Source organism: Coloeus monedula, assembly GCF_965178545.1.
Source record: "Coloeus monedula genome assembly, chromosome: 2".
In the NCBI taxonomy this organism is placed as follows: domain Eukaryota; kingdom Metazoa; phylum Chordata; class Aves; order Passeriformes; family Corvidae; genus Coloeus; species Coloeus monedula.
In genome coordinates this window covers 105,896,474-105,921,527 of record NC_138782.1, presented here as the reverse complement: position 1 = coordinate 105,921,527, position 25,054 = coordinate 105,896,474, and the positions used below count along the sequence as shown (strand labels likewise).

Here is a 25,054-nt window from a genome sequence, read left to right as displayed (position 1 = left end):
TCAGCATCTCTTCCATGCTGTATGGTAGAGAAGAGTTGTATTCTCACATAGTGTGACAAAACACGTGCACTTACGGCTCAGAAGGAAATTTTGCATTACAACCGAACTTGGTAGTGATCTGTTGGGAGTTTTTGATTCATTGTGGTAAGGTGCACCAGAATAAATAGGTATTGTACTTAAAAATCATCACTGGTATGTGGAGGTTAATTTTAATTAACAGTGCACAGCCAGTCGCACTGCAGGAGATGCCAAAAGGCTTGTTTCAGTATTAACAGAAAATTAAGATTTTCTTATAGATTTAGGTCAGTGAGGAAAAGGCCTCGCTAAAGTTTTATAGATAAAAACATTACGCACATTAAAGGAGAGAAAGGGAGAATTGAGGTCAGTTGACTGCTGTAGATGGGCCAGAGACAATCTGTCTTGAAATCCCTGCAGTAAGTACACTTTGAGTTGTCACTTGACCTGTAGTCAGCCATTTGAGTGGACAGAGCAATATAATGTTTCTTCCATTTTCTTCAGAGTTCTAGATTTGTATTAATTCGATGAAATTTTGAACTTCAAATTATTTTCTAATTGGTTTTTCCCTTATTCCTCTATTTCTTTTTGGTCTTTAACTGTCATGTTGGTTTCATGGATTTGTATTATTAGAATCTAAACTCCACATGCCTAATTACATCAGACAACGATTTAAAATAGTAGAGAAAAATAAATTAATTCTTTTCCCTGCTTCTGATACTTCTGATTTTGTACAAAATAGTGATTTATCTTGTCATTTAGAGTATCTTTAGAGTATACAAACATAAAAAATGTTTATCATACATCTACCTATTCACAAATATACGAGTTAAAAAAGGAACAACAACAAAGTAAAATAACGAAACACATTTGTGAATGATGATGACATTTAGATAAGTTTAGAGAAGGCATTGCACACTTACACTCTTAATAAATGTGATTAAGGAACTACATACCGTGTCAACTTGTATAATTCTTGTGGACCTTCAAGAATATAGAAATCACGTCATTTTCTTTCCAACTTTAAATTCTAGACTCTGTATAAGACGCAAGTTCGAGAACTTAAAGAAGAATGTGAGGAAAAGACCAAAATTTGTAAAGAAATGCAGCAAAAGATACAAGAGTTACAGGATGAGAGGTAGGTTTTGCTAGTTGGACTACTAATACATAAAAGATCAGGATTGCTTTTTGTAGTCTTCTTTCCCCTGCCTTCCTAACCTACCCATTTTAAAGTTAAAAGTATATGTCAATAATTTGCAGAGATTCCTTGGCTGCTCAGCTAGAGATTACTTTGACAAAAGCAGATTCAGAACAACTTGCCCGTTCCATTGCTGAAGAACAGTACTCTGATTTGGAAAAAGAAAAGATTATGAAAGAGCTGGAGATTAAAGAGATGATGGCGAGGCATAAACAGGAACTTACTGAGAAAGATGCCACCATAGCCTCGGTGAGTTACATGATGTTTTGGTAGAGGTTGTAGAGCTTGAGCTATCCATTGCTATTTAGCAGCTTTAGAGATATCCAAGTATATGTAACATTTTAAAAATATTTATTTCTTATGATTGAAATTCAAAAACCTCTTACCATGTTTCTTCCATGCATTTCTCTGACCATTCTTTCTTCTGTGCCTCTACCCCTCTTACAGCAAGTGCTCTTATCCTTATCTTGGTTCCACTCTGCAGCATTTCCTTCTGTCCTGTAATGCTTCATATGCCAAATGAGTTTTGTTACGTGGGAACATGTAACATGTCCTTTTTTTTTTTTTTCTAGTTGGAGGAAGCAAATAGGACACTAACTAGTGATGTGGCTAACCTTGCTAATGAGAAAGAAGAGCTAAACAATAAACTGAAGGAAGCACAAGAACGTATGTATTGTCAGAACCAAATGTGATTTAAATTGAAACCAGGTTTTATCTTCAGTAGTACTGTATTCTTTTGTAATGAGTTTTCATAGATTTTTTTTTTTTTTAATTACCTTGCTGCAGAAATTACAAAGCTAAAAGAAGAAGAAGCAAATGTAGGAAATATTAAAGCACAATTCGAGAAACAGTTGTTGAATGAAAGAACATTAAAAACCCAGGTAAGCAAATAAATTTAAATGAATGTAGAGATAGTGTTCATGACTCAAATAATTTTTAATTAAAAACTTTCCATAGTAAACTATTGATATGTACTAGTAATGCTTTGTTTCTGCTCTGAAAGAAAATATATTGGTTTTTTTCTTTCTTCTACTAACTAGACTTTCAGTGTAGTGAAACTGGATCCTTATGATTTGTAATAGAGGGACTGCTAATCCAGATGTATTTTGTGGATACAAAAATGCTGTTAGCAAGGAATTTTCCTGCTGCTTTCTAAGCCCGTGGGATACTTTTCTCTCTCACAAAGAGATTAGCAGAAGTTCTATAAACTAGGAACACCTGCGACCTTGTAGAACTATGTTTATGGTACAGTAGAAAAATATTTTAACAATGGATGTTTTAGGATTTTAGCCAGTCCACTCAGGGGGTGGCTGATCCTTTGTCCAATTAGACTATGAAGAAACAGTCTATAAAAGAGTTTGTAAAATAATTAAATAAGTCAATCTTGCTGCACAATTCCTACCTGTTGGATTTCTCTCCTCCTCCCTATGGCTGCGGGATACAGTAATATTTACTGCCTTAATAGTATTCCACCAGCAAAAGTCTTCATTTCTGTCAAATGATTTGATATGTTACTGGTTTCAGTCTTGATTTATATTCCTCTATAAGCTCTAGAAAGAGGTACATTTCTGATTTTAATCCAGATTGTTTTTTAGAAGAAGTGGCATTTTAATACGAAGATATATTTTAGGTCTAGGTAGTGAAAATGGAAGAGATTATTTAAATGAGTGAAAGTGCTCACACAGCTAATGCTTGCTTCAAGTAAAAATGGCATCATTACCTTCTTTTGTATTTTGTGTAATACATTGAATTAAAACAACCTTGTGGTACTGGATTGCAGAGGTCTTAGTTTATAGTTAAAAGTGCCTACTTATAGACAGGAGAGAAGACTATTTCTTCACGGTATAATTCTTTGCATTTATTAGTGTGGTTTTTGTCACCTTTTTCTTTCCCATGGGAAGGCTGTGAATAAATTGGCTGAAATCATGAATCGGAAGGGTCCAGTCAAACGTGGAGCTGACACTGATGTACGGCGGAAGGAAAAGGAAAATAGGAAGCTGCATATGGAACTGAAGTCTGAACGAGAAAAGTTAACCCAGATGATGATCAAATATCAGAAGGAAATAAATGAAATGCAGGCAGTAAGATCCTTTTTCAAATAAAAAAATTGCAGTATTCTCTGTAAAATCATAGTCTTGATACAGACTTTAAGGTAGCTTATCCATTCTCTATTCCTGAATTTCCCCAACCAAAAGAAGTACACAGAATATATATTGAGATTGGCTACAAATTCTGCATAATTTTCTACTTATATTTTCTCCAAGTAACCAAATATTGTGATAGGAAATCTTACCATTTATCCCTGCAGCAAATAGCTGAAGAGAGTCAGATACGGATTGAACTGCAGATGACTCTGGACAGCAAAGACAGTGACATTGAACAGCTTCGTTCCCAGCTGCAGTCACTGCACATTGGGCTGGACAACAGTAGCATAGGCAGTGGACCTGGAGAGGCTGAAGCAGATGATGGATTCCCTGGTATGTTAACTATTAATATTTCTGCATTAACTGGGTTTATACTAGTATTGATGATCTGATGATTCTGTGACTTTTCATCTATTTCTACTGTCTTACCAATCCTTTGATAGCTATCACTTGTCCCCCTGCTAACTAAATCTGTCTGTTGTAATACTTCACCTTACATTTATTTAAAGAATTTTTTTAAAATTCTATTGTGCTCCATTAGAACTAAGTATGTTCACTTTATTTTGGTGGTTACTTTGCAATTACTGTGGGTATGTGATGAAATGTAAAACTAATACTCTCTTCTTAGAGATTCTATTTTGACTACTTTTCTACTTTTCCTCCTTTATGCTTTGTGTTTAGTCCATATCACTCAATCCCACATGGAATCCATGTCCTTTACCTATCAGCACTCTTCTACCTCTGTCAGTATTGCCACTAAGCCTTCCAGTTCTCGCATGCTTCTTGATTCCGATTCTGACTCAGAGGAAGAACCTTTGTCTTGTTCCCACAGCCCTACAGAAGTTGATAGCACAGGTGACATCCCTGAGAACTGTCTGGTTTTGTTCTTATTGTGTCCTTTTCTCTGTTTCAAAACTAACATTATTAATACATAATTAAAGAAACAAACCAAATCTGGCAGCTAACATGCTGCAGTGGCAGTAGACATTGCCATCAAAAACATGAGAAAGTTCGCATGAACAAATAACTGATCTGGTTTCTCTAAATGTTTGCAAATGCTTGCTGACAGTTATAACCCACTATTTTTAATGAAGCATTGAGTAAATGAGCCTTATGGCTTGTTTTCAAGGTAGCTTCTACACAGTATCTGCAGCTCTCTGTATGACCCTAAGGTACTGGATACCAAAAATTCAAATCTTTGTGTTTAAGTGAAACATCTAACTTCTCACATCTAAACATACATTATTTTTTGGTAGAAGTTCAGTCTCCTGAGTATTACATTTTTTGCCTTAATATTATGAGTGATAACGCCCTGGTAAAACAGAGTTCTGTTTTCCTAATTCTATATTCATATTATATGACTACACATACACCCTTTTAACACGGCTTCTGTTTAGTGTTAATGTTAGAGGTGGGTTTTTTAGTTGCATTCAAATTTCTGTATTTCACTTGAGTTTCCTTTAAAGTGTGAATACCTTGCCACTGAAGGTAGAACCTCTTTTGGGATTTTGACATTACTTCATCAAACTAGAGTAAAGAATAAGGCATTTCTTCTATTTTCCTCAGTCTCTGGTTTTTGCTTTGAAGCTTCTAATAAAAGAAAAGCTATGTACATATATATTTTTTCCTTGTTAGCTGCTGTTGTGGTATGTGCATGCATTTGCTTTGTTCTAAAGTAAAAATCATAGCTAAGCTGGGACTTTTGCTGACATAATTACAAAAGATTTGAGGTAGGATGGTGTCTTCTGTTATTATTTCCCTCTTAGTGTTTATAAGCATATATTGTGAGAAATTTGGAATATTCTGCCCTTTTTCTGATCTGTTAGTATTGAATGGACACCAGAAGTGAAGTATAATCAGAAAGGTCTCATTTTGTCCAATTTCATGCAATAGTATTGGATTACAGAGAAAAATAGGAAAAACATAATATTTTAGGAAATAGGAGAAACATGCATATTTTTTTGCCCTACATGTGCTTCCTGGATATGGGGTAGACCATATTTTTGCCTCAGCATTATGCTTGCTACTCTTTCTATGAGGTGTGTAGTTGAAAGAAACAATATAAGGTGGCAAGTATGAGGCAAAACACGTTACTGAACTGCTTCATGTACTTGATATGTGTATTAAAATAGGTCATCGGCAGCACTGCTGGTAGGGCAATAAACATTGAGGACAGTGTGTATCTGTGTATCTTGGTTTAAGTCTCTCTAGACGCAAAAAGAATTCTATGAATATCTAGTAATTTTTTGTTACACTATGTTAAACATGGGCAGGAACCTGCAAATGCCCTCTGATGAGAAGGAAAATAGTTTTTGTAATTTTGGAATATGTTTCTGCTTGTTCCATGGTTTTGTGTTTGTTAATGCTTAACACTTCAGTATTTTTGACTTGGAGGTTCCTCAGCAGTAGTAGAGGTTATCTGCTAGGGTAGGAAACTCACTAGAAAAATATTATTTCAATTGAGTAGTTCCTCTTAATAAAGCATAGGGAGAAGAAATGCTTGTGTTAAGTGCAGCTATAAATATAGGGTCAAAGGGTATGTGATCCTGTGTATTACCAAGCACTGGGAAAGCATGATCCTGTTGAGCTTCTGGTGACTACTGAAATGTGTATGTCAAGCAACAGCTGAGCTCTTAATACTCTTGATAAATCAAATCTGACAAATGTGCCACTGTAATATAAAATACTGCAAGTGTATGAAAGGGCCGTTGAACTGGGGCAAGGCATAAGGATTAGCCAAAAATTACTTATTTTTGGATTAGAAAGCCTAGCTGATACAGGCAGAATTAGGAAAAGAAAAATTCACGGACCAAAAAGTATGAATTAGAATACTAAACTGACTTTTTCCCCAGCATATAGGGTGTATACATCATTTGTGGTGGTAATTTGCCTCTTTATTTGGTCTCGGATCAGATGTTGTGTGGTCTGTGCTAATATCTTTAGGTGCTGTTGTAAAAGGTAAATGTCGACAGACATAAGGCTTTTAAGACTTGAAAAAGTTACTAAAGGGAATGTGTGTGCTATAATTGCAAGTTTGTTCTTCCCCTTCCTCCTCGTGCCTACTACTTTTTTTTGATTGCATTGCTGGTTATTGGCTGTATTCAGGGGCACATTATTTAATGTATTCCTGAGCATTTACCGTGATAAACTTCGCAAGACCCTGTACTGTTAAATAGTTCATCCTCTTATGTTTGCTCTCTTGCTTTATTATTGATCTTCAATAACTTTTAAAATGCACAGTAATCTCAAAAATAATGTTTTGTCTGTTCTTTAATACATACCTCTTTTTCAGAATCAAGATTGGAAGGCTGGCTATCAATGCCCGTTAGAAATAACACCAAAAAATTTGGATGGGTTAAAAAGGTAAGAAAACCAGATTTATGATCTTGTTTCATGGATAGTCTCAATTTTAAACTTACTGTAGGTTTCCAGCACTTCAGTTTTTCTTTGATATGTGTTCTCATTACCTAAATGGATAAAATATGTTAGCTGGTATAGCTACATCTAGAAGAGCAGCTAAAGACAATTGCAATAGTTCAAAACACCTCTTTGTTTAGCCAGAGGTGAGAACACTCATTCATGATCTTCAAATGTTTATACATGCCATAAGTATTCCCAGCAGTATTACATAGCTGGAATTAGGCAGAGTGTGGAAACAGGTGCTCTTGACAATTTCTTTATTTAGGAGGTAAGACTAAAAACTACTCCTCCTGCCTTGTGCAATCTTCGTTTACTGCTTCTCAGTAGCCTCTTTGATGAGTCTTTGTCCAAAATGTAACGTACACATTTTCATACCAGTTTCCTTACTGCTGAGTCATACAGTTAATTCTAGGCAAAATTCTGGAAGTAGGACATCTTCTAGGTAATTAGCTTCTTAATGAACACTGCTAGCTATTCTGGTAAGTATAATAGTGATCTTTTTAAGTATGATCCCTATTAGTTGTGACTTGCACACATGAAACAGGCAGAGGATGACAGTTACTCTCTCTACCAGTCCAAGTGAAAATTAAATCAGTAAAATAGAAAGGAAAAGCTTATATCCTACTTTCATCCAGACTTTCATTTTTGTTTCTTCATAGATATTTAAATACATTTAAATATCAGTTAATCTGATAACATAACTTGATTTATCAGGTAATCAGAACTTCATTTGTTATGCAATGAATTCCTTGGCATGGACTTAGTACACAGTACTACTGTTGTCCATTTAGGTACCGTTTAATCAAATTGTAGAAAGATATTGCTGCAACATATGTGATGGATAATTGCTGTGATATATTTGACATCTGTGATGAGCTGGATTAAAACATATTTTATCCTTTTGTCTCCTAACAGTATGTAATTGTAAGCAGCAAGAAGATCCTGTTCTATGACAGCGAACAAGATAAAGAACAATCTAATCCCCATATGGTATTGGATATAGAGTAAGTGTTGCCATGTGCGATTCTGTCTTCCGATTTGTAGGTGAACTCTGTTGGAAAGACCTGTGACCAAAGGCCTTTTGAGGTCCAGTCTGGGAGCACATCATCACATGAGACATGACTTTTTTTAATCTGAACTATAGAGCTGGACCCTTGGGTACCCCCTGTGGTGAAGAGTTGGGTTTGCTGTTGGCACTGGTGCAGGAGGAGCAGTGTGGTGCTCAGACTGATCCAGGGAGCTGCACTGAGCCCTGATGTAACCGAACGGCTCCCACTAGCTCAGCTAGACCTTCCTCGTATACACTTGGGAGCAAAGCATGTAAAGAAAACTGTAGCAGAGCAGCTATAATTTTCAATGTTTGTATATTTTCTCTTACAACATGGCCTTAGAGGTGGGTTGTATAGTTAATTTATTTTCTTAATAAATGCAGAATTTGGCTATTCAGAGGTTGGAGCATGGGGACAGGATTGTGTTAGAAAGCTGCTAGCATCCATTAAAGTCACATGATGATGACTTTTCAGTGCTTTTGCAAATATTGCTGGATGCTTGTGACTTCTTTTTATTTAGGGTTTTTGTGAGTTAATGTGCAGGGTTGAAAGATAGGACTTTACCAAGTGATTAGAAATCTGTACAAATTTGACAAATTTTTAATGCCTCCTAAGTTTTAATGTGGTATGTTGTATCCTAACGTAATCTGTCAAATTTATCATTTTGGTAACATTAATTTTTGTCCTTATTGAAACAATTTCCTATAGCAAACTCTTCCATGTCCGACCAGTTACACAGACTGATGTGTATAGAGCGGATTCCAAGGAAATTCCTAGGATATTCCAGGTATTCATCAATAAACCAATGTTTCTGGTGTAACAGACACAGTATTTCAGACATTGTCAAAAATACTGTCTAATGAAATATTTACTAAAAAATAATTGAAAAATAGATTCTAGTGTAATTCTTCAATCTTTGTACTTAGATAATGACTCTGAATTTATATTTGCCATTTAGGAGTACTTGAGATTATTTTGCTTTCATTCTAGATCCTATATGCTAATGAAGGAGAGAGCAAAAAGGAACAGGAATTTCCTGTGGAGCCCATGGGAGAGAAGTCAAATTACATTTGTCACAAAGGACATGAGTTTATACCTACTCTTTACCACTTCCCAACCAATTGTGAAGCTTGTATGAAGCCACTTTGGCACATGTTTAAACCTCCTCCTGCTCTGGAATGTCGCCGCTGCCATATCAAATGTCACAAAGATCACATGGATAAAAAAGAAGAGATTATAGCACCTTGCAAAGGTAAATAGCAAGTATTTGAATATGCAGATAGTGCTGGAGTCACAAGGCATTCTAAGAGATCAGAGGATTCTAGTAGTGGTCTGACACCAACTAAACCATAAAGGTTGATTTGTCTTTTATTAGTACATGGCCATCAGCCCCTTTCTGAGGGTGTCTCCACGAGGGTTGCTCTCTGCTGTGAGTTCATGGCACGTGGCTGTGGTATGCACATACCTGTTGTGTTGTCATCCTCATGCAGTAGAGCATGGTGATTTTAAGGTGCTCACACTGTGTGTTGTGCTCTTTGCTGTGGGAAACAACAGTGCTTATGGAAGGAGTTACATATGGTGAAGGTTGCTCCTTGTGAGTCAACGTTATAGAATTTCTTGGTCTCGGTCACACCTCTTTGTGTTACCCATTTTTTCCATGTGAATGTGTATCTTCCACAGTACTAAGTTGTTACTCTCTAAATATAAGGAGGAGGCACTGTCAGCAGCCAGGAAACCTACTGGTTCATTTTGCTTTTGACTCCTCTGCTGATTTCTCTATGCTGACTATGAGAGTATGGTATCTGACAGCTAATTTTTGATGTGGGGCCATGTTTAGAATAGTAACAATATTCATTTTTATTTTTTAATTCTTATTACAGTGTACTATGATATTTCTACGGCAAAGAATCTACTACTGTTAGCTAATTCTACGGAAGAACAGCAAAAATGGGTGAGCCGACTGGTGAAAAAAATACCCAAGAAGCCTCCAGCACCAGACCCCTTTGCTCGATCGTCTCCCAGAACTTCCATGAAGGTACAGCCAAACCAGTCTATCAGACGACCAAGTCGACAGCTTCCTCCAAACAAACCAAGGTAACATAAGAGCTGCTATTTCATTTATTGTGTTTAATGTTTTACTACAATTTGTTTCAATTCCTTATTCAGTGTAGAAGGACTCATGCTAATGTCTCACGATTCCTAAAGGGTAGTCTTATCAGATTCTTCTGATTTGGTAAAAAAGGTCCATACAAAAATGATTAATTTACTACTGGATCATTTTTAAGGAGCAGAATCCTATACTGTGCTGTGGAAGTGATAGCATTCTGCAGGTAGCATTGATACAACTGCACAGTGCAGAGTTTCTGGTTTTTTTCCACTTTGCTTTTTTCATCACCTGCAGTGCTAGCTTCTATCTGCTTCTATCAGTTCCCAGTACTGGCAGCCTGTGAAAAGGTTGGTCTGACTTATTTTGTTCATTGCAGTATTGTAGTTTAGCAAAGGCTTAACATTTTTCCCCGGAGAGGTAAGCCTAGGATTGCTGTCCTTGTTTCTGTGACCAAAATAGCACCAGTATCTCAGCTGGCTGGGTGAGCTCTGGACTGGGTGAGTGGCCAGAGTTAGTGGGGAATGCAGGGAAGCACACTCTTGCTGTGATGCTGCTGTTACCACAAAACATACTTATGCTATGAAGAGTAAGATCTTAAACACATGCTGGTATTTTAGTGGGTGGAAATGCATAGTGAAAGAACTTAAAATAATTTAGTTTCACTTCCTTCCTAACCTTCATACAGTCTAATTTTTCGTGATTTAATTTACATATTTAAAAGAGAATCAGACTTCGTAATACGGATTTTAAATTAATGGATTTTTTTTTATTATTATTATAATCATGAAGGAAAAAAGGGGACCAATTTTTAGGGACCAATTATTGAAGAGTTTCTTTGTGCAAAACTAACCAAAATACCAGTGATAGGATTGAAGCATGAATTGAGAAAACGTTAATGACAACTTGGGGGACCAGTAGATTACTTTTCTTCTGCATAGTGTTTAAAGTCTAACTTAGTAGTGTTACTCTGTTTCTTGCTGTTAACATATAAAGGTATATTATAAATTCTGATTCTTTTTCAATAGCTATTCTTAGGTGTTCTGAAAATAATTCTCCTTCCAACACCCTTTTTTCAATCTTCACAAACTTTTGTACAAAATGCTTTTGCAGCACAGTATTTGCCATTCTATATGGGTGGAAAAAGGAGGAGGATGAATATTTTTGTGTGTAAAGCATTTAATTTTTCAGTTTAAGTTTTTAAGTTAGCCTTGCAAAGGTACCTAACAGATGAAAAGTATAGTTCCATGAGGTCATGTCACCTATCACCCTACTAACGCAGGTCTGTCAAACCAGTGGAAATTTGTATGGATTTGAACACCTTTAATTAGAAACCACATACTCATAAATTACTGTATTTGCTATGGCAAATTTATATCTCAGTGTTGCTTCTGTGAGGCTTTTCTGCAAGGGCTTACCATATGGAATAATTAATTTTCCCTTATTAACTTCATTAAGAATGAAGATGTAGTTGCCAGTTCAATCTAGGAACTGAGTAGCTGGGGACAAGCAGTGGGCCCTGGCAGCCAGGCAGGCTCTCGGACTGCACCAAGAGGAGCACAGCTGGATGATTGAGGGAAGACATTATCCCCCTCTGTTTACTCCAGAGTCTGCAGCATGACACTGCCTCCATGTTTAAACTCCTGGATTCCAGTCAGACAGCAAGACACTGGGGAAGGACCAAACAGAGTCCAGCAGGATGGTCAGAGCAGATGCCTGAGGGAGCTGGGCTTGTTCAGCCCAGATGATAGACATCTCCAGGGGCTCCCAGAGCAGCCTGGCCCAGCCTATGGGGAGGGTATCCAAGAGACAGAGCCAGGCTTGTCAGTGCTACATGGTGGGAGGGTGAGAAACAAGGGGCTCCCTTGAACCAGGAGACACTCCAGCTGGGTAGAAGGAAAAGCCAATGCAGAGAGGGAAGCCAATGAGGCTGGACAGGTTCCATCCCTGGGGGCTCTTAACACTTGACAGGACAAGACCTTGAGCATCCTGGGCTGGCATTGCAGCTGACCCTGCTTTGAGCAGGAGGTTGGGCTAGAAACCTCCTGAGGTCCCTTCCAAGCTGCATGGTCCTAAAAATGCTGTTCCTGCTAGGAATTTCACACAATGATTGTTTCTTCAAGGTTTTCATGGCTGTTGTTCTTAGTGAGGATTTAAGAAAGGGCAGACCAGTTTTTCATACAGACCAGATAATTTCTGTTTAGCCATTCAGTTGGATCGTGCCAAAAAGATAATTCCAAATTGAAAAAAAGCCAACTTTAATGTATTTTACTTCCTAATAAATTGTTTAAGTGTTGTAGCCATAGTTCATGTAACAAATGAATATTGAGCCTTTTCAGGGCTATATCACATTTAAAGGTTTAAATAGTTTGAAGCCTGAAAATCCAAATTTCCCTGAAACCCATTTTGTTTAAACCATGTGATTAACTGTGTTAAACAATGTAACATGTTTATGTTGATGTGTTAGGGTAAGGTTTCAATGCCTGCATCTTATGCTCAGCATATAACCCTGATTAGGATGCTTTCATCTCACTGGAGAGATGACTGGGCTGGGTTTCATTTGTTGTAGCTAAAGCAGTTGAAAAGTTAGTACTTAAGATATTTGTCTAAAATTCTTCAATTACAACAGAAAGAGATGAGTGCTTCTAGACAATGATTCACCCCATCCCAAAATAAATGCCTCAGATAAGTAAAATGACTCATTTGCTTGACAGGGTTTGCCTTTCTTGCCTTCTTTGTTCTGTAGTGACCATACAAGGAGCACAGACAGGGAGGCCTGAACAACAAGACAATATATCCTCTTTTTTGGCATTGCCTAACTTTAAATAATGAGCTACAGAATAGCTGTATAGTGTAATCACCCTGTATTTGGGATGTAGTAAAATCCTGCTGTATTTGTTCTTACATTCAGATGAAGCTATCATATTCAGTGTTCTTTTCAGCACTCAAAATTACTTGATTTTATTGGAAAAATTGTTAGCTTTGCATTATTGTCTGGAAGGGTATAGCAGGAGAGCATAAAACCACATCAGTCAGCAAGAACAGCAACAAAACAGAAAGCAGATGATTTTATAAAATGTACATGTTGGTCTTTCCTACTAAAATTTTAGGGGAAAAAAAATCAATATGGTAAGTGTTCTATTTTGAATTGAATGATTTTTGAGATGAATTTGCAATGAATGCAATATTCTTAGCTTACATGAACACTAACTGAATCTTCATACTTGTGATAGGCAAAGGAACAAACACCCTACCTCAAACAGTCTTTCAGTTAAAAAGGTTTAGTGGTAGTAAAAGGAATTTTGAAGTCTTTTATAGAAGTGTGACACTCATAAAACATCAAACCCTCCTGTTGCAGATTACTTGATCTGGCATTTAAGGACTGGGATTGGTCATTTGATGATGTTGATGATATTGATGGTGATGATGATGATGACGATGTTTTTGATTTCTGAAGAAGTATAAGGGGTAAATCTACATAGAGAGGAATGGATTTGTTTGCCTTTGAATACAGCATGCTATGTTGGATTTTGTTTCTCAAAGCAGAGAAAATATGAGATCTCATTTTAATATTTTAAACAGAAAAATGAGATTCTGTTCATGATATTGAACTTTTTGGAGGAGTCATTTTCATTAAAACAAAGTTTTTGCCTTTGTCAGTGTTTTTATTTTTCTAATTTTAGATTTTTTTTCAAAATTCATGTCTGCCTGCCTGAAAAAAACCCCACAACTGCTGTTGTCAGTTGTTGCTCATCTCTAATGCTAATACTGCTAACCTCAGCAGAGAATATTTGAAGGAGAAAAGAGAGATGGTAGCAGTTGGATGTTTAGCTGAAATAGACTTGGCATTTACAAACACTTTTGATTTTTAAGCTTTTAATATAAACTGACTGGTCTATGGCTAGCAGACATGAAATCACTGGAGTTCTGCAGTTTGCTTTTCTACTTGTGTTCTGAAGTGAATTTGACTTGGCTTTCCTTTGCAGTGCTGTGCTTTCTTGGTACCTAACCACGCATTTAGAACTATGTAAACAAACAGGCTTTGCAGCTTTTGTGATGGGGTTTCCTTGACTGCTTTAGAAAGATCTGGCCATTGCAGTGATCTGATTTGTCCCATGGCTTAATTCTGGATGTACTGCAAATAGTGTTACTTATTTTATAAACCTCAGTATCTGATCATTTCACACATTGATGCAATCTTATGTTTACACAGAAAAGACCCTCTAGATGTTAAATGCCTGAGAATTGTTTTAAACAGCATGTGAGACGTGTCTCAGCTGTACAACAGCGGCACTGGGGCTGCTCCTCAGGTGTGTCCTTAGGGAACTGAGGAACCAGCTCCTGCAGAAGTTAAACAGCTTAGTGTCCACAGTAATGAGCATTGCGTTAATTAAATATACTGCATCTTTGTGTATTAAAAGCTTACAGATCATTAATCCTTTAGAAGCAACTATTAAACTGTGCATATTGTACTTTACCCTCATGTACTGCAAGGGGGTTTAAGTGATTTGGGATTACAGTGTGTAAGGATGTGCTATACTGAAGTAATGATGCTGTTGGATGCAGAGGAAAGGTGTTTCTCCCAAGTACGATGATGAGCCCGTCTCAAATGAAGACTTTGAAGAAGTATATTTTTGTCAAATTTACATTTGTTGCATTTACTGACCAAACTTCCTGCTTCTTTTTCAGCTAACTGCTTTCCGTGAATGCAGACACAGTCAAGGTGATAATTTTCTTCCCATTACAGCAAGACTGAAACATATCCCAAAATATATTAAAAATATATATTTTCCTGACAGATTGTGCTATATATCAGAGGTTTACATTTTTGCTGCAATATAAATTACTAATCTCTGAGGGTTTTCCTGTATTCTCCCAAGTGACTGATCAATTGAGGAATGGTTGGTAATTAGTAAAAGGATATGTTAGGTAACCTTTTAAACTCCGTTCCACAAAGGCTTTCTTGGCAAGACACATACACTACATTTCATAAAAGGATCGAGAGGAATGAGTATTGAAATGGAAGAAACTGACTTTTCAGCTTTTGTAAAGATGCCACCAGCATGTCTGCAAGTAGAAGTGGAGGAAGATCCACCATAGTGATATAGACTGCATCTGTAAGAAGTGACCATTATACTGTGTATATATATTGTACTGTAATACTGCAAGAGGGTTTTAAAAATCTTTCCACTTTATTTTTTTATGCTTATTAATCAGATACCGTTACTTATTGCAGTTGCAACTATGCACTTGTATAAAGCCATAATGTTGAAGTTTATATCATTCATACTCGTCTATCAGAAGCTGCATGTCAGTGTTCAGCAGCTAGTATAGGTTTGAAGTATATACTAGTTTCAGCTACATCATCATGGGCAGTCCTGTTGTACCTGTCTAATTGCCTTAATTTAAATTTTTTTCAAGTTTTTTTTGCCCATTCTTTCTATTTAAGGAAAAAGAAAGTTTACCAGCTCTTAGGATGCAATTTTGCTTTGTGGCAGAAAAAATAGTGCACTATTTTTACACCTAGTAAGTATATCAGTGTCAGCCTATTTTGAATGTATATGACTGGTTTTAAGGGTGGAGAAGTGTTGGTTACAGAAACAATGAGAGCATGGGATTTACCAGACCATTTGCTTGTACATGTAACTGCTCATTCAGCCCTTTTTACAAACCTCAATACTAGTTATTGACTTATATTAACCCTCATTAAGTGCTATGAAACTTCATTTTGCCTTGTTTTTGCATACTCTCCTAGATGTGTTTTTTTGGTTGTGTTTTTTTTTTTTTTTTTTTTTTTTTTAATTTCTGGAAAATAAAAGGATCTGTGACTATTTTTACATTTCACAACACAATATCTGAGGACTGTCACAAACTTTAAGAAAAGTAAAACATACTGTAGATGTATTTTAAAGTTTTAATATGGTTCTCTAGCACATAGCTGTAGGCATAGATAAATATTTCAGTAGTGTGTTTTGAGAACTGTTAGCTGGGAAGAAAGGGCCTCAGAGGCACTTAATCTGACTCTTTTTTTAACTTGGAGTTGTACAAAAAATATAATTTATGTGGGCTCATTCATGATGTGTTCCTAATTATCCCAGAAAATGCATGTTTTATACAACTACAGTATGCGTTGTTAAACATATTGACAGTAAAAAATGTAGTCTCCTATTTGGTCTCTTTATATATATATAAATATATATATATATTTAGAATATATATATATATAAAATATTGTGTGGGAGTGCAGTAATTTAAAATATGATCTAACACTTCAATGAAGGAGGACATTTCACTTTAAATTTTTGTTTGTTTGTTTTTGTTTTTAAAAGAGTGTTGAAATGTTTGGAAGGATAGGACCATGTTTTATTTAACACTATCATGAAAAGTGGACTTGGAAACACTGAAATACTGAAAATTAATAAATATATTTACATTTTGTAACCTCTACTACAGTTCAGCTTAACAAAGCAAGAATGTATTCAGTCTCCTGTTTATGCACTCACAAAGTAAAATGTTGTTTGTGAGTTCTTAAATTCAAAACTAAAACTTCCATATAATCTCTGTTAGGTATTATAACCCAGAGCACAGCAACAGTGGTTTTTCCCTGCTTGTTTTGATTTACAGAAGTACGGTATATTTTTAGATAATGCAGATTTGCATAGAGTACAACATTAAAAATGTATACAGTAAAACTGTTTCCATTCACTGAATGCATAAATATTTTATATATATATATATATATAAAAATGTTACATTGTGGGAAGTTCTATCCTTTTCTGAATTGGAGAATATTATATATATATTTTTAAATAAACTATTTGAGTAAGGTAAAATAGTTCCTGAACTTGAGAAGCTGGTAATTAATTGAAATATTTAAATACAGAGATAACTACTGCAGCAGATATGGGAAAGGCAAGGGCTGCTCCAAAGGCAGCCGAGCAAAGCTTGTGTGTGGAGGAAGTGCAGACTCCATGGGAGCTGTTTGGCAGCGCCTCCGCTGCCGGGGCTGGATCCTTTGCACTTTCTCTCCCTTGGCTTGCCCTCATTTACTGTGAATCTGTGGGGCCCTACTAAGCCTGACATTTAAGGAAATGTACTATATTACAGTATTTGCTAGCCACAGTTTATAAATTCTATGCTTGTACAAATGGTCATTAGCTGTACATGCAGCAGGCTCTACTGAGATGGTGTCATGGAGAAATACAGGCTAAGGGGGAGCACTGGGGGTCCTGTGCTCTGACCTCTACCTCAGAGCAGAGCCAACTTAGTACACATTCCTCAAGGCCCCGTGGTCTGAGGTGCACGAACCTCACTTTGTACCCAGGACACAAAAGGCAGAGCTGCTCTTCTGTTCTTCTCCCTTATCCTGCTGTGAAATGCAAACAACTCTTTAATGCTAGTTCCTGGAGATTGTGTTGTTTCCTTATTGTCCAGTGGTGACCTTTCAACATTTTTGAGAGGAGAGCATATTCATGAACGAATGAATATTTTTCTTGAAAGCCACTGATATTTTAACACTTTCTTTTTGTTACAGGGTTGTCCCAAGCAAACAGGACATTTTTATGGCCTGAATTACTTATCTATAGAAAATTCTCTCATTGCAACTCCTTTTGTCTCACAAGAATAAACAAGTAGCATAGCCAAGCTGCAGATTAATCTTCTGGAAAAATCAGGGGTCAAACTTGGAGCCAGAAGCTCAAGGCACTTGTAGGGAAGTTGCTCCTTAGTCCCCAGTCCAAGAGCTCACCAGCACAGGACAGGCAGACCCCATCAGAGTTACCTTGTCAGGTGTCAGAAAGACCTTTCTGCAATGAGATTTCCACTTCTGTCCCAGTTGTGTGCTGCAATTCCCTACCTCTTGTGGTTCCTGCCAAAGTGCAACCCCTCCCAGCACTGTCAGCAATCTAGCACCAGTCTGCTTCTAACTAGAGGAAGGCTCTGGTGGTTCGTGTGCTTCTGAGCACAGCTGATGCTGTAACCAAAAACATGACATAGAATCACAGTACGATGTAGGACTTGAGAACATGCAAAAGGCTCAAGGATCTTGGCAGTGACAGGGGCCAAATTTAAAACATGACTGAAATTCCACTGCAAGTGTCTAAAGCTCCTACTGCCTCGTGAAAATACTGAACCTCCTAGATTTTGCAGGCCATCAGTGGCTCTCTGAAGGCACCAAGGCCAGGAAAGCTGGCACTGAAATTATGTGCTTTTTCTCTTTAGTTTCTTTTTAGTTTCTCATGTCAAGTGATCATTAGAAATTTGAGCATTTCTGTTTGTAATCTTACAATGTATTAGTTTCCCATCTAGTTTTGAGAGAATCATCCTTGGAGAGGATTATCTATTTTGGTCTCAAGTGCCTTTACCTGTCCTGTGCTTGTGAGGTTGTATTTGGGATGCTGCTGTGTAAAGGGGGAACTTACATGAAAGCAAACTTCTTACCTGGATTGCTCCTAAAAACCCTTAATCACCTCCTTATTCTATTCTTGAGGCAGAAGAACGTAACAGTACAAGGTCCAGTTCAGTGAACTGGAGTGTTTCAATCTCCTCCACATTCCTGGAGAGTTTGCCTTGACATTCATGTTAAAATAATGATAAATTTATTTTTTCATGTAATCATAGAATATATCAAGTTGGAAGAGACCTATAAGGAACATCGAGTCCAACTTCCCTGCTCTGCACATGAGTACCTAAAACTAAACCATATGACTAAAAGCATCATGCAGACACTCCATGACCTCTGACAGGCTTGGTGCCTTTTCAGTGCATTACAGTTTTTTATGCTCGGTCATCTCTGCACATAGTGCACTTTAAATTGAAAACATTATTTCTTATTTTTTAAGATGATCTTCTGAATCATTTAGGGTTCTATAAAAATCCCCAGGATCATAGGGTTTGCCTGCTGCTTTGAAGCATCCCTCATGAGGGTAGGAAGGAGTCTTGATCTTCATAAAAGATGTTGGTGGAGTGGTTCAGAAACTACAATTTGTGTTCTTTGTTGGAGTTGCCAAAAAAGTGGACAGGTGTATGTATATACTCAGACATTCTTATCTGAGAATAAGACAAGTCTAATGACTTGAGATGTGTGTGGCAGAGAACAACACTCAAAACACATCCAGCCTAGTTCCCTCAGAAACTACTGCAATGAATGGAAAAGCTGTAACTGTAAAAACATGGCTCCAAGAAGTGAGGACATAGAGAAAATAATTTATTGGCACAGGGATGCTAATTACCAGGTCTTATTCATGCAAATTGGGGTTTGGAATCTTTGCCACTTTGTAGGCATGAAGCATTGTTCTCTAAAGGTAAGAAAGCCACATTACTACTTGATATTGCAAGGGCGAAGCCTTGGATTTGACTGCAGCTGTGTCATGGTTTGATGCTGGTTACGTGCCAGGCACCCACAAAAAAACCATCTACTAATTTTCCTCTGCTAGCTGAGCAGAGGAGGGGAAATTGAAAACTTCATGAGTTAAGGATTATTGAAAAAAACCCACCACTTTATGAAAAAATAGGTTCAAAACTTAAATAGTATAAAGAAGATTTATTAGTAACAGAATTAAATGTAAAAAGGGTAATGAGAACTAAAGCGAACTTTCAGACCACCTTTCTTTCCCCGTCCCTCCCTCTTTCCACTGTCCGCGCAAGGAAACAAAACATGGGGGTTTTGGTCAGTATTTCACTTCTTAAAAATCTTTCCTCACCATGCTTAAGGAAAGGAGTTTCTTCTGCTGTGCTGTGGGATCCTTCCCATGGGATATAGTTCTCTGCAAACTTTTCTAGTGTGGTTTTAACTTCCACAAGCAGCAGTCCTGCCTGAACCTGCTGCAATGTGAGTCCCTCCCATGGGCCAAGCAGTCTTCCCACAACTGCCTAGCGTGGGCTATTTTAGTTCATGGGGTTTAGTCTTTTAAGGATGAGCTGTTCTAGCTGGGAAGCGAAGGCTCTCTAACAGCAAGGGTCATCTCTCTCTGTCCAAGTTCCTCAGCTGTTCAGTGTCCACACACTCCAGCGCGAGTAGTCTTCTTCATGGGCTGTGCATGGATATCTGCATCCCCCCATGCACCTCATGAATTACAGGCAAACAGTTTGTTGTATTAGAGTCCTCGCCACAGCTTGCAGGAGAGTCTCAGCTCCGGTGCTTGGATCACCTCCTCCCTCTCCTTTTTTTCACTGACCTTGGTGCCGCCATGTTGGTGTTCCTCATGTGTCATGTGTCTGACTTGGAAGAAAGTTGGTGTCTGTAAGTTGCAGTTGAGAGGTTGATCTCGTCGGGGCTCCACATTGGGGAATTGCTCACCATGTCTCTCGCTGCTGGCCACGTGGTCCCTGCTGGCACCACATGGCCGGCCCCGGCCGCGTGGTCCTCATGGGCACTGCATGGGTGGCTCTGGCCTCAGGAGGGCCCCGGCTGCGTGGTCCCGGCCTCGGGAGGGCTCTGACCACATGGCCCCACCACCCCTCAGGAGAAGGAAAAAAAATAGCTTCCCATGCTTCTTCCTTTCTTAAATATGTCATCACAGAGGCATTACTAGTCTAATTGGGCTAATAACCTGCCCATCGTCAGAGCCTTCAGCGATTGGCTCTGTGCCGAACATAGAAGTTTCAAGCAGCTTCTCTCCTGTCCCCACAAAAAACGAGGCTGTGTTAAACCAACACAAGCTGCTTTTGCTCCAATAATCTTGTAGAAGCTGCAGGATTAAAGTGATTTTTCAAAATGAAAGTCAACGAAATGAAAGGTAACGAAATTTCAGGTAACAAGTGTATGTAGTCCTGAAACCTTAAAGAAATCTGGAAAGACACATTGTCACCCTGAAAAGAAAGGGCAGAGAGTGCAGTAATTTCATGTCCCTGCAGCCCCTACCTGGTTGTTGGAGGAGCTGCGTAGAAATGCTTTCACAGCCAAAACAGGTGGATGGGATGCTTGAGTTCTACCACCCCATATTGAGGTCTAGGCCTTCAGTGTTCAGAGATGTGACTCTGCTTCTATGCATAGTCTTATATTGTCCCTGTGGGCCTTATAGGTCATCCAGTTCTTGTCCTTTGTCATTACTGTTTGGGGTGGTTTTTTGCCCCGGACACTCTTGCACCACTTGGTAAGCATGGCTATACAGCGGTAAGTACATCAGGCTTGTGATACCACTGCCAATCCTCTTTTCCTTTGGATCACCAACTGCTTAGACTTGAGGCACTGAATTGCCTCAGATATGTGCTACTTTTTATTAGCAAGTGGTCTGGTAGAAACCTTTTTGGAGTTACCTGAGGTATTAAATCCCATATTATTTTTAAGACTGAAGGAGCTGGGCACCCCACCATCTGAGCCCTGTTTCATATCTGCTCGCCCTGCATTGTCTTTGACCTCAGAAGTTCCATTTTCCAGTAGGCTCTTGGAGCAGGTCTTGCAGCTGGGTGCAGGTCTGGCTGCAGCTTCAGGACTTGCATCTGCTTGGTGGATCCCATGGTCTCACATGTCTGCATGATATTTTCCAGTATATTACAACCCCTGCTTCCTGGGGGCCACTGCGATTATTCGGTAGGATCTGTGTAGCCTTCAGTCCACTCTGGAGCCGTGGGAGGGAGGCTCCCCTGCATGCTCTGTATGCTTCTGAGCTACAGCAATGGGAGTTATATTACTGGAAGGTGGGCATTTGTGGAAACTTAAAAAAACCAACAAAGCTAAGAGAGAAAAATACCCTCGAGCTCAGAGGGTCCATGAGGACTGTAAGTTGTGCTGACAGTGCATTTCATGGAAAAAACCCTAAAATCTCACAAGATAAGTGACACTCTTGAAAGTCAGACCAGTCTGTATACAGGAATCTCTATACAATCAGCTGTTTGAAGGTGAAAGAATGTCTTCACAGTAATTAAGTGTTTAAAATATGCTTTACAGAAGCTTAATTTGTGCTTTGTTAGAGTCATGATCTACATGTCAGAGACAACACTGAGGCACAGGGTGTGTGTTCTTCCATTCATGATTTTCATATAGTATGAGTCTTGGTACTGTTGGCCAAAGCTGCCACATTGCAAAGCAGAAATCTTGTACATCCCAGAGCAGGCATATGCAGAGATGACTTGCAGTTATAATAAGGTGGTAAGTAGAACTGATTTTCAGCATGGAGCCAATGTTACTACTCAGTTTGAATCGGAATCATCATTAGCTAACTTACCTTGTCACGTTTTAGGCTGGTGCAGGTTGCATCATTTACCAGGATACTTGACAGATGTGGTACCACATCTGATAATGTGCAGAATTAGCTGTTTAGCCTTCTGACAATTTAAGACAGTTCGAAGATTAAATTATGAAACAAAACAGGGTATGAACAAAATTGTGGCAATTATTTAAACTGTCCTTCAGGTATCCCCAGTTAAATTTCATCAAAACTATTATGTAAAAAGTCTCTTATTTTACCCCAGCCCAAAGATTGGATTTTTTTGCAATACAGAGGTGGTTGCCCCAAACCACTTCCAATGTAGAATGGAATAGCTGACACCTTTAACTTGAAAATGTCTGTATGTCCTTCTTGCCATTAGGCAGGAAACACCTCAGGTCATATCACCTCAGGTCTGTGAGGCTGGCAAGGTCTTGCAATTGGCTCCATCACAAGTGATAATCTGTCAGATTCTTACGGTGATGTTCACTGTGGCTCCCAGGCACCTGTTTGACCTCAACAGCTATCATTGTTGAGAATTCTGAAGTGTCCTGGAGAACTCTGGCTCAAAATCAAGCAAATTAAATTCAGTACAAACCAAGAACTGTATAACATCCTATTTTAAGATCTTTTTTTTCAGCTTTCTCACCTTCCAAACTGAGATGTCCTTAGACCATTATTAGTGATGAAGGCAACATTTCATGTTCTGCTTCATACATAAATATGAATGTCAAATATGGAAGAATTTGGAAGAGAGTGGAACAAACCAGGCTGAAGAAAATTTGAAGGGAAGTAATTACTATTTATCATCAGGGAAAATACAGGGCTAGGAAACTACCTCATTTCAGTTATCTCCACATCTGTGGAGCTTTTCATTTCTAATAGTTCCTCATGTGGACTCAGCTGTTATTCCCTTTTTTTATTTTCCCCCTATTACATATGTCACTAAATGGATAATGATTGTTTGGTGGAGGAAGAATAATTTTACCTCATTTAAAGAACTGAATGAAGGCGTTGTATAAGATTGGGACCAGATAGTTGTGAATTACTTTGTCCAGAGTCAAACTACACTAAAATCCATCTCTGGATCTGCAGCAGTTGGGGGGTGTCGCTGCCTCCCCACCACTCCTTTGTCTCCTATTTCAGTAGATCAGATGAGCAGAGCCAGGATCGGGAGCAGCCACGTGTACAGTGTAAGGCAGCGACAGAAGCTCCTGAGCAGGCCAAGCAATAGCATCCCTTGCTGGATTGGAGCAGCACAAGGAAAGACATCTGTGTCCACTTCACACAGAATGCCCAGTGTTAGGGAGGCCCATAGAGTGGGGAGAGGATGGTTTTGCATTTGTGTTTAGTGTTCTGTTCACTGAGGACAGTCTAGAAAAAATAAACTATACGTATCTTCTACTGTCCACATCCTCACTGTCAGACCTGCAGCCTGCTGTCTCTGGACTCATATCCTCATTCTTTCGATAGTAAATCTCATGGTAAATGTTTTTCTCTCAAGCTGAAGTGAGCTTGTAGCTTACCTCTTGCCAAATCCAGTCACAGTTCATCATCTCCACTGCTGGAGGTATTTGGGGTTATTCAGTGGACTCTACTGGAATTCAGATCTTGTCTTTTCACAGGCAAGGAAACTCAAAGTTTCTGAAAGCCCTGACAGGACCCACACTTTGTCAGCCAGGGCAGGACAAGCTGTGTTACCTCGTGAGCGTGTTGTGAACTGGTGGCATTAGACACCGAGTGTGTAATTCCACACTTGTACAGCATCTGTGAATGGAGTTGTATTACTTCCAGCCCTGTGGGTAAGAGTTGCTTACTGGCTTACACCCACTGCCATAAATCCAAGATGCCTTCTCTGCCTGCTTTTGCCCAGCTGCAGCATTATGCAGCAAACACCCTCCTTGTGTCTGCCCCCCTACTGGTGAATGACAAGGTTAACAAGATTTATCCTGCCTATGTATTTGTCTAAAGCTGTTGCCTTTAATCCAGCCACTGAGATTATTCTTTACCTACTGGAAAGCACAGGGTCTGCGCTTTCGTGGGGCTTGCCTGGAACTTGAGTGTGCATCTGTTTATGAAAGTGAAAGAAGTTACTCTCTGATCGGGGAAAAAGTGTGTAAAACTATTTACTGCTGCTTTCTGATTTGTTCCATATCTCTTGCAGATTGAATGAGAACTCATGGTCCAGCTTTCCAAGTCCACAAAATTACTTTACCTTAAGCTCATGAATTACCCAGCTTTGTTTGTTTTCCTCAGTCTTTTTTTCCCCCCTAGGTTTCTAAGGTGATTTATTCAAAATATGTTAAGTAACCTATTAAGAACTGTTCTTAAATGCATTTTCAGTATTTTATGATAAAAAACCAATCTGAGGTGCTGATTCTCAAACCAGAAATGGAGCAGCTTCACTTTGCTACAGCATCACTCAGGAGTATGAAAGATGTCAATGACAGAACAGGTTTGGACTCCATACAAATCTTTCCCTATCAAGAAAAAGCTTTAGTTAAAAAGCAAGTGTGGCTTTTTTCATTTTAAGATGCTGAAGCTCTTTAGCATTTGGCAGGTCAATATTCAACCTATGCTTCAAGTGTTAAGGTGAAAGCTGCCCATTTTTGACCTGTAATGAATATTTAATTTTCTCTTCATATATGGAAACAGAATAAAAACTCAAATGCAATGAAAATTAACCATAAGAATGACAGTATCAATCTTGAAGAATAGCATTTATTAATATCACCTGGAAAATGTATCACATGCCACCTGCCACCATTTAGACCACTTGAGATACTTTACATAGCTTTAGTAAAATCAGAATGTTTACAATTAATCTTTCAACCAACATAGAAAGATTTATCCATTTTATTGGAGCAGTAAAAAATGCTCATCTTTGACTTGTTCTCAATAATGTGGGATACTTGAAATCAGTGCCCACAGACAACATCTCTTCCCAGCCCTTCCCACTAAAATTCAGAGTGCACGAA

General features: G+C 38.3%; 1 protein-coding gene across 5 annotated transcripts in view; it reads left to right on the top strand.

The window, feature by feature from the left end:
• ROCK2 (Rho associated coiled-coil containing protein kinase 2) overlaps nucleotides 1–24,304 on the top strand; it is a 105,999-nt gene extending 81,695 nt beyond the window's left edge. Inside the window, exons 21-34 of one of the 5 annotated variants that reach the window (XR_014227364.1) lie at nucleotides 1,050–1,153; nucleotides 1,276–1,462; nucleotides 1,786–1,879; nucleotides 2,000–2,094; nucleotides 3,115–3,294; nucleotides 3,522–3,690; nucleotides 4,039–4,212; nucleotides 6,650–6,720; nucleotides 7,693–7,781; nucleotides 8,535–8,613; nucleotides 8,817–9,078; nucleotides 9,707–9,920; nucleotides 23,702–23,878; nucleotides 24,241–24,304. Coding sequence is in view for 4 of the 5 variants with exons in the window: in XM_082303115.1 (XP_082159241.1) it covers nucleotides 1,050–1,153; nucleotides 1,276–1,462; nucleotides 1,786–1,879; nucleotides 2,000–2,094; nucleotides 3,115–3,294; nucleotides 3,522–3,690; nucleotides 4,039–4,212; nucleotides 6,650–6,720; nucleotides 7,693–7,781; nucleotides 8,535–8,613; nucleotides 8,817–9,078; nucleotides 9,707–9,920; nucleotides 13,289–13,385 (1,815 nt within the window). In the remaining variant the exon portion in view is untranslated. Of the gene's footprint in view, nucleotides 1–1,049; nucleotides 1,154–1,275; nucleotides 1,463–1,785; nucleotides 1,880–1,999; nucleotides 2,095–3,114; nucleotides 3,295–3,521; nucleotides 3,691–4,038; nucleotides 4,213–6,649; nucleotides 6,721–7,692; nucleotides 7,782–8,534; nucleotides 8,614–8,816; nucleotides 9,079–9,706; nucleotides 9,921–13,288; nucleotides 13,399–14,619; nucleotides 23,679–23,701; nucleotides 24,066–24,240 lie in introns of those variants that run through there. The other 4 variants (XM_082303115.1, XM_082303116.1, XM_082303118.1 and 1 more) reach the window with 4 other exon arrangements.
• The last annotated feature ends 750 nt before the right edge of the window (nucleotides 24,305–25,054 follow it).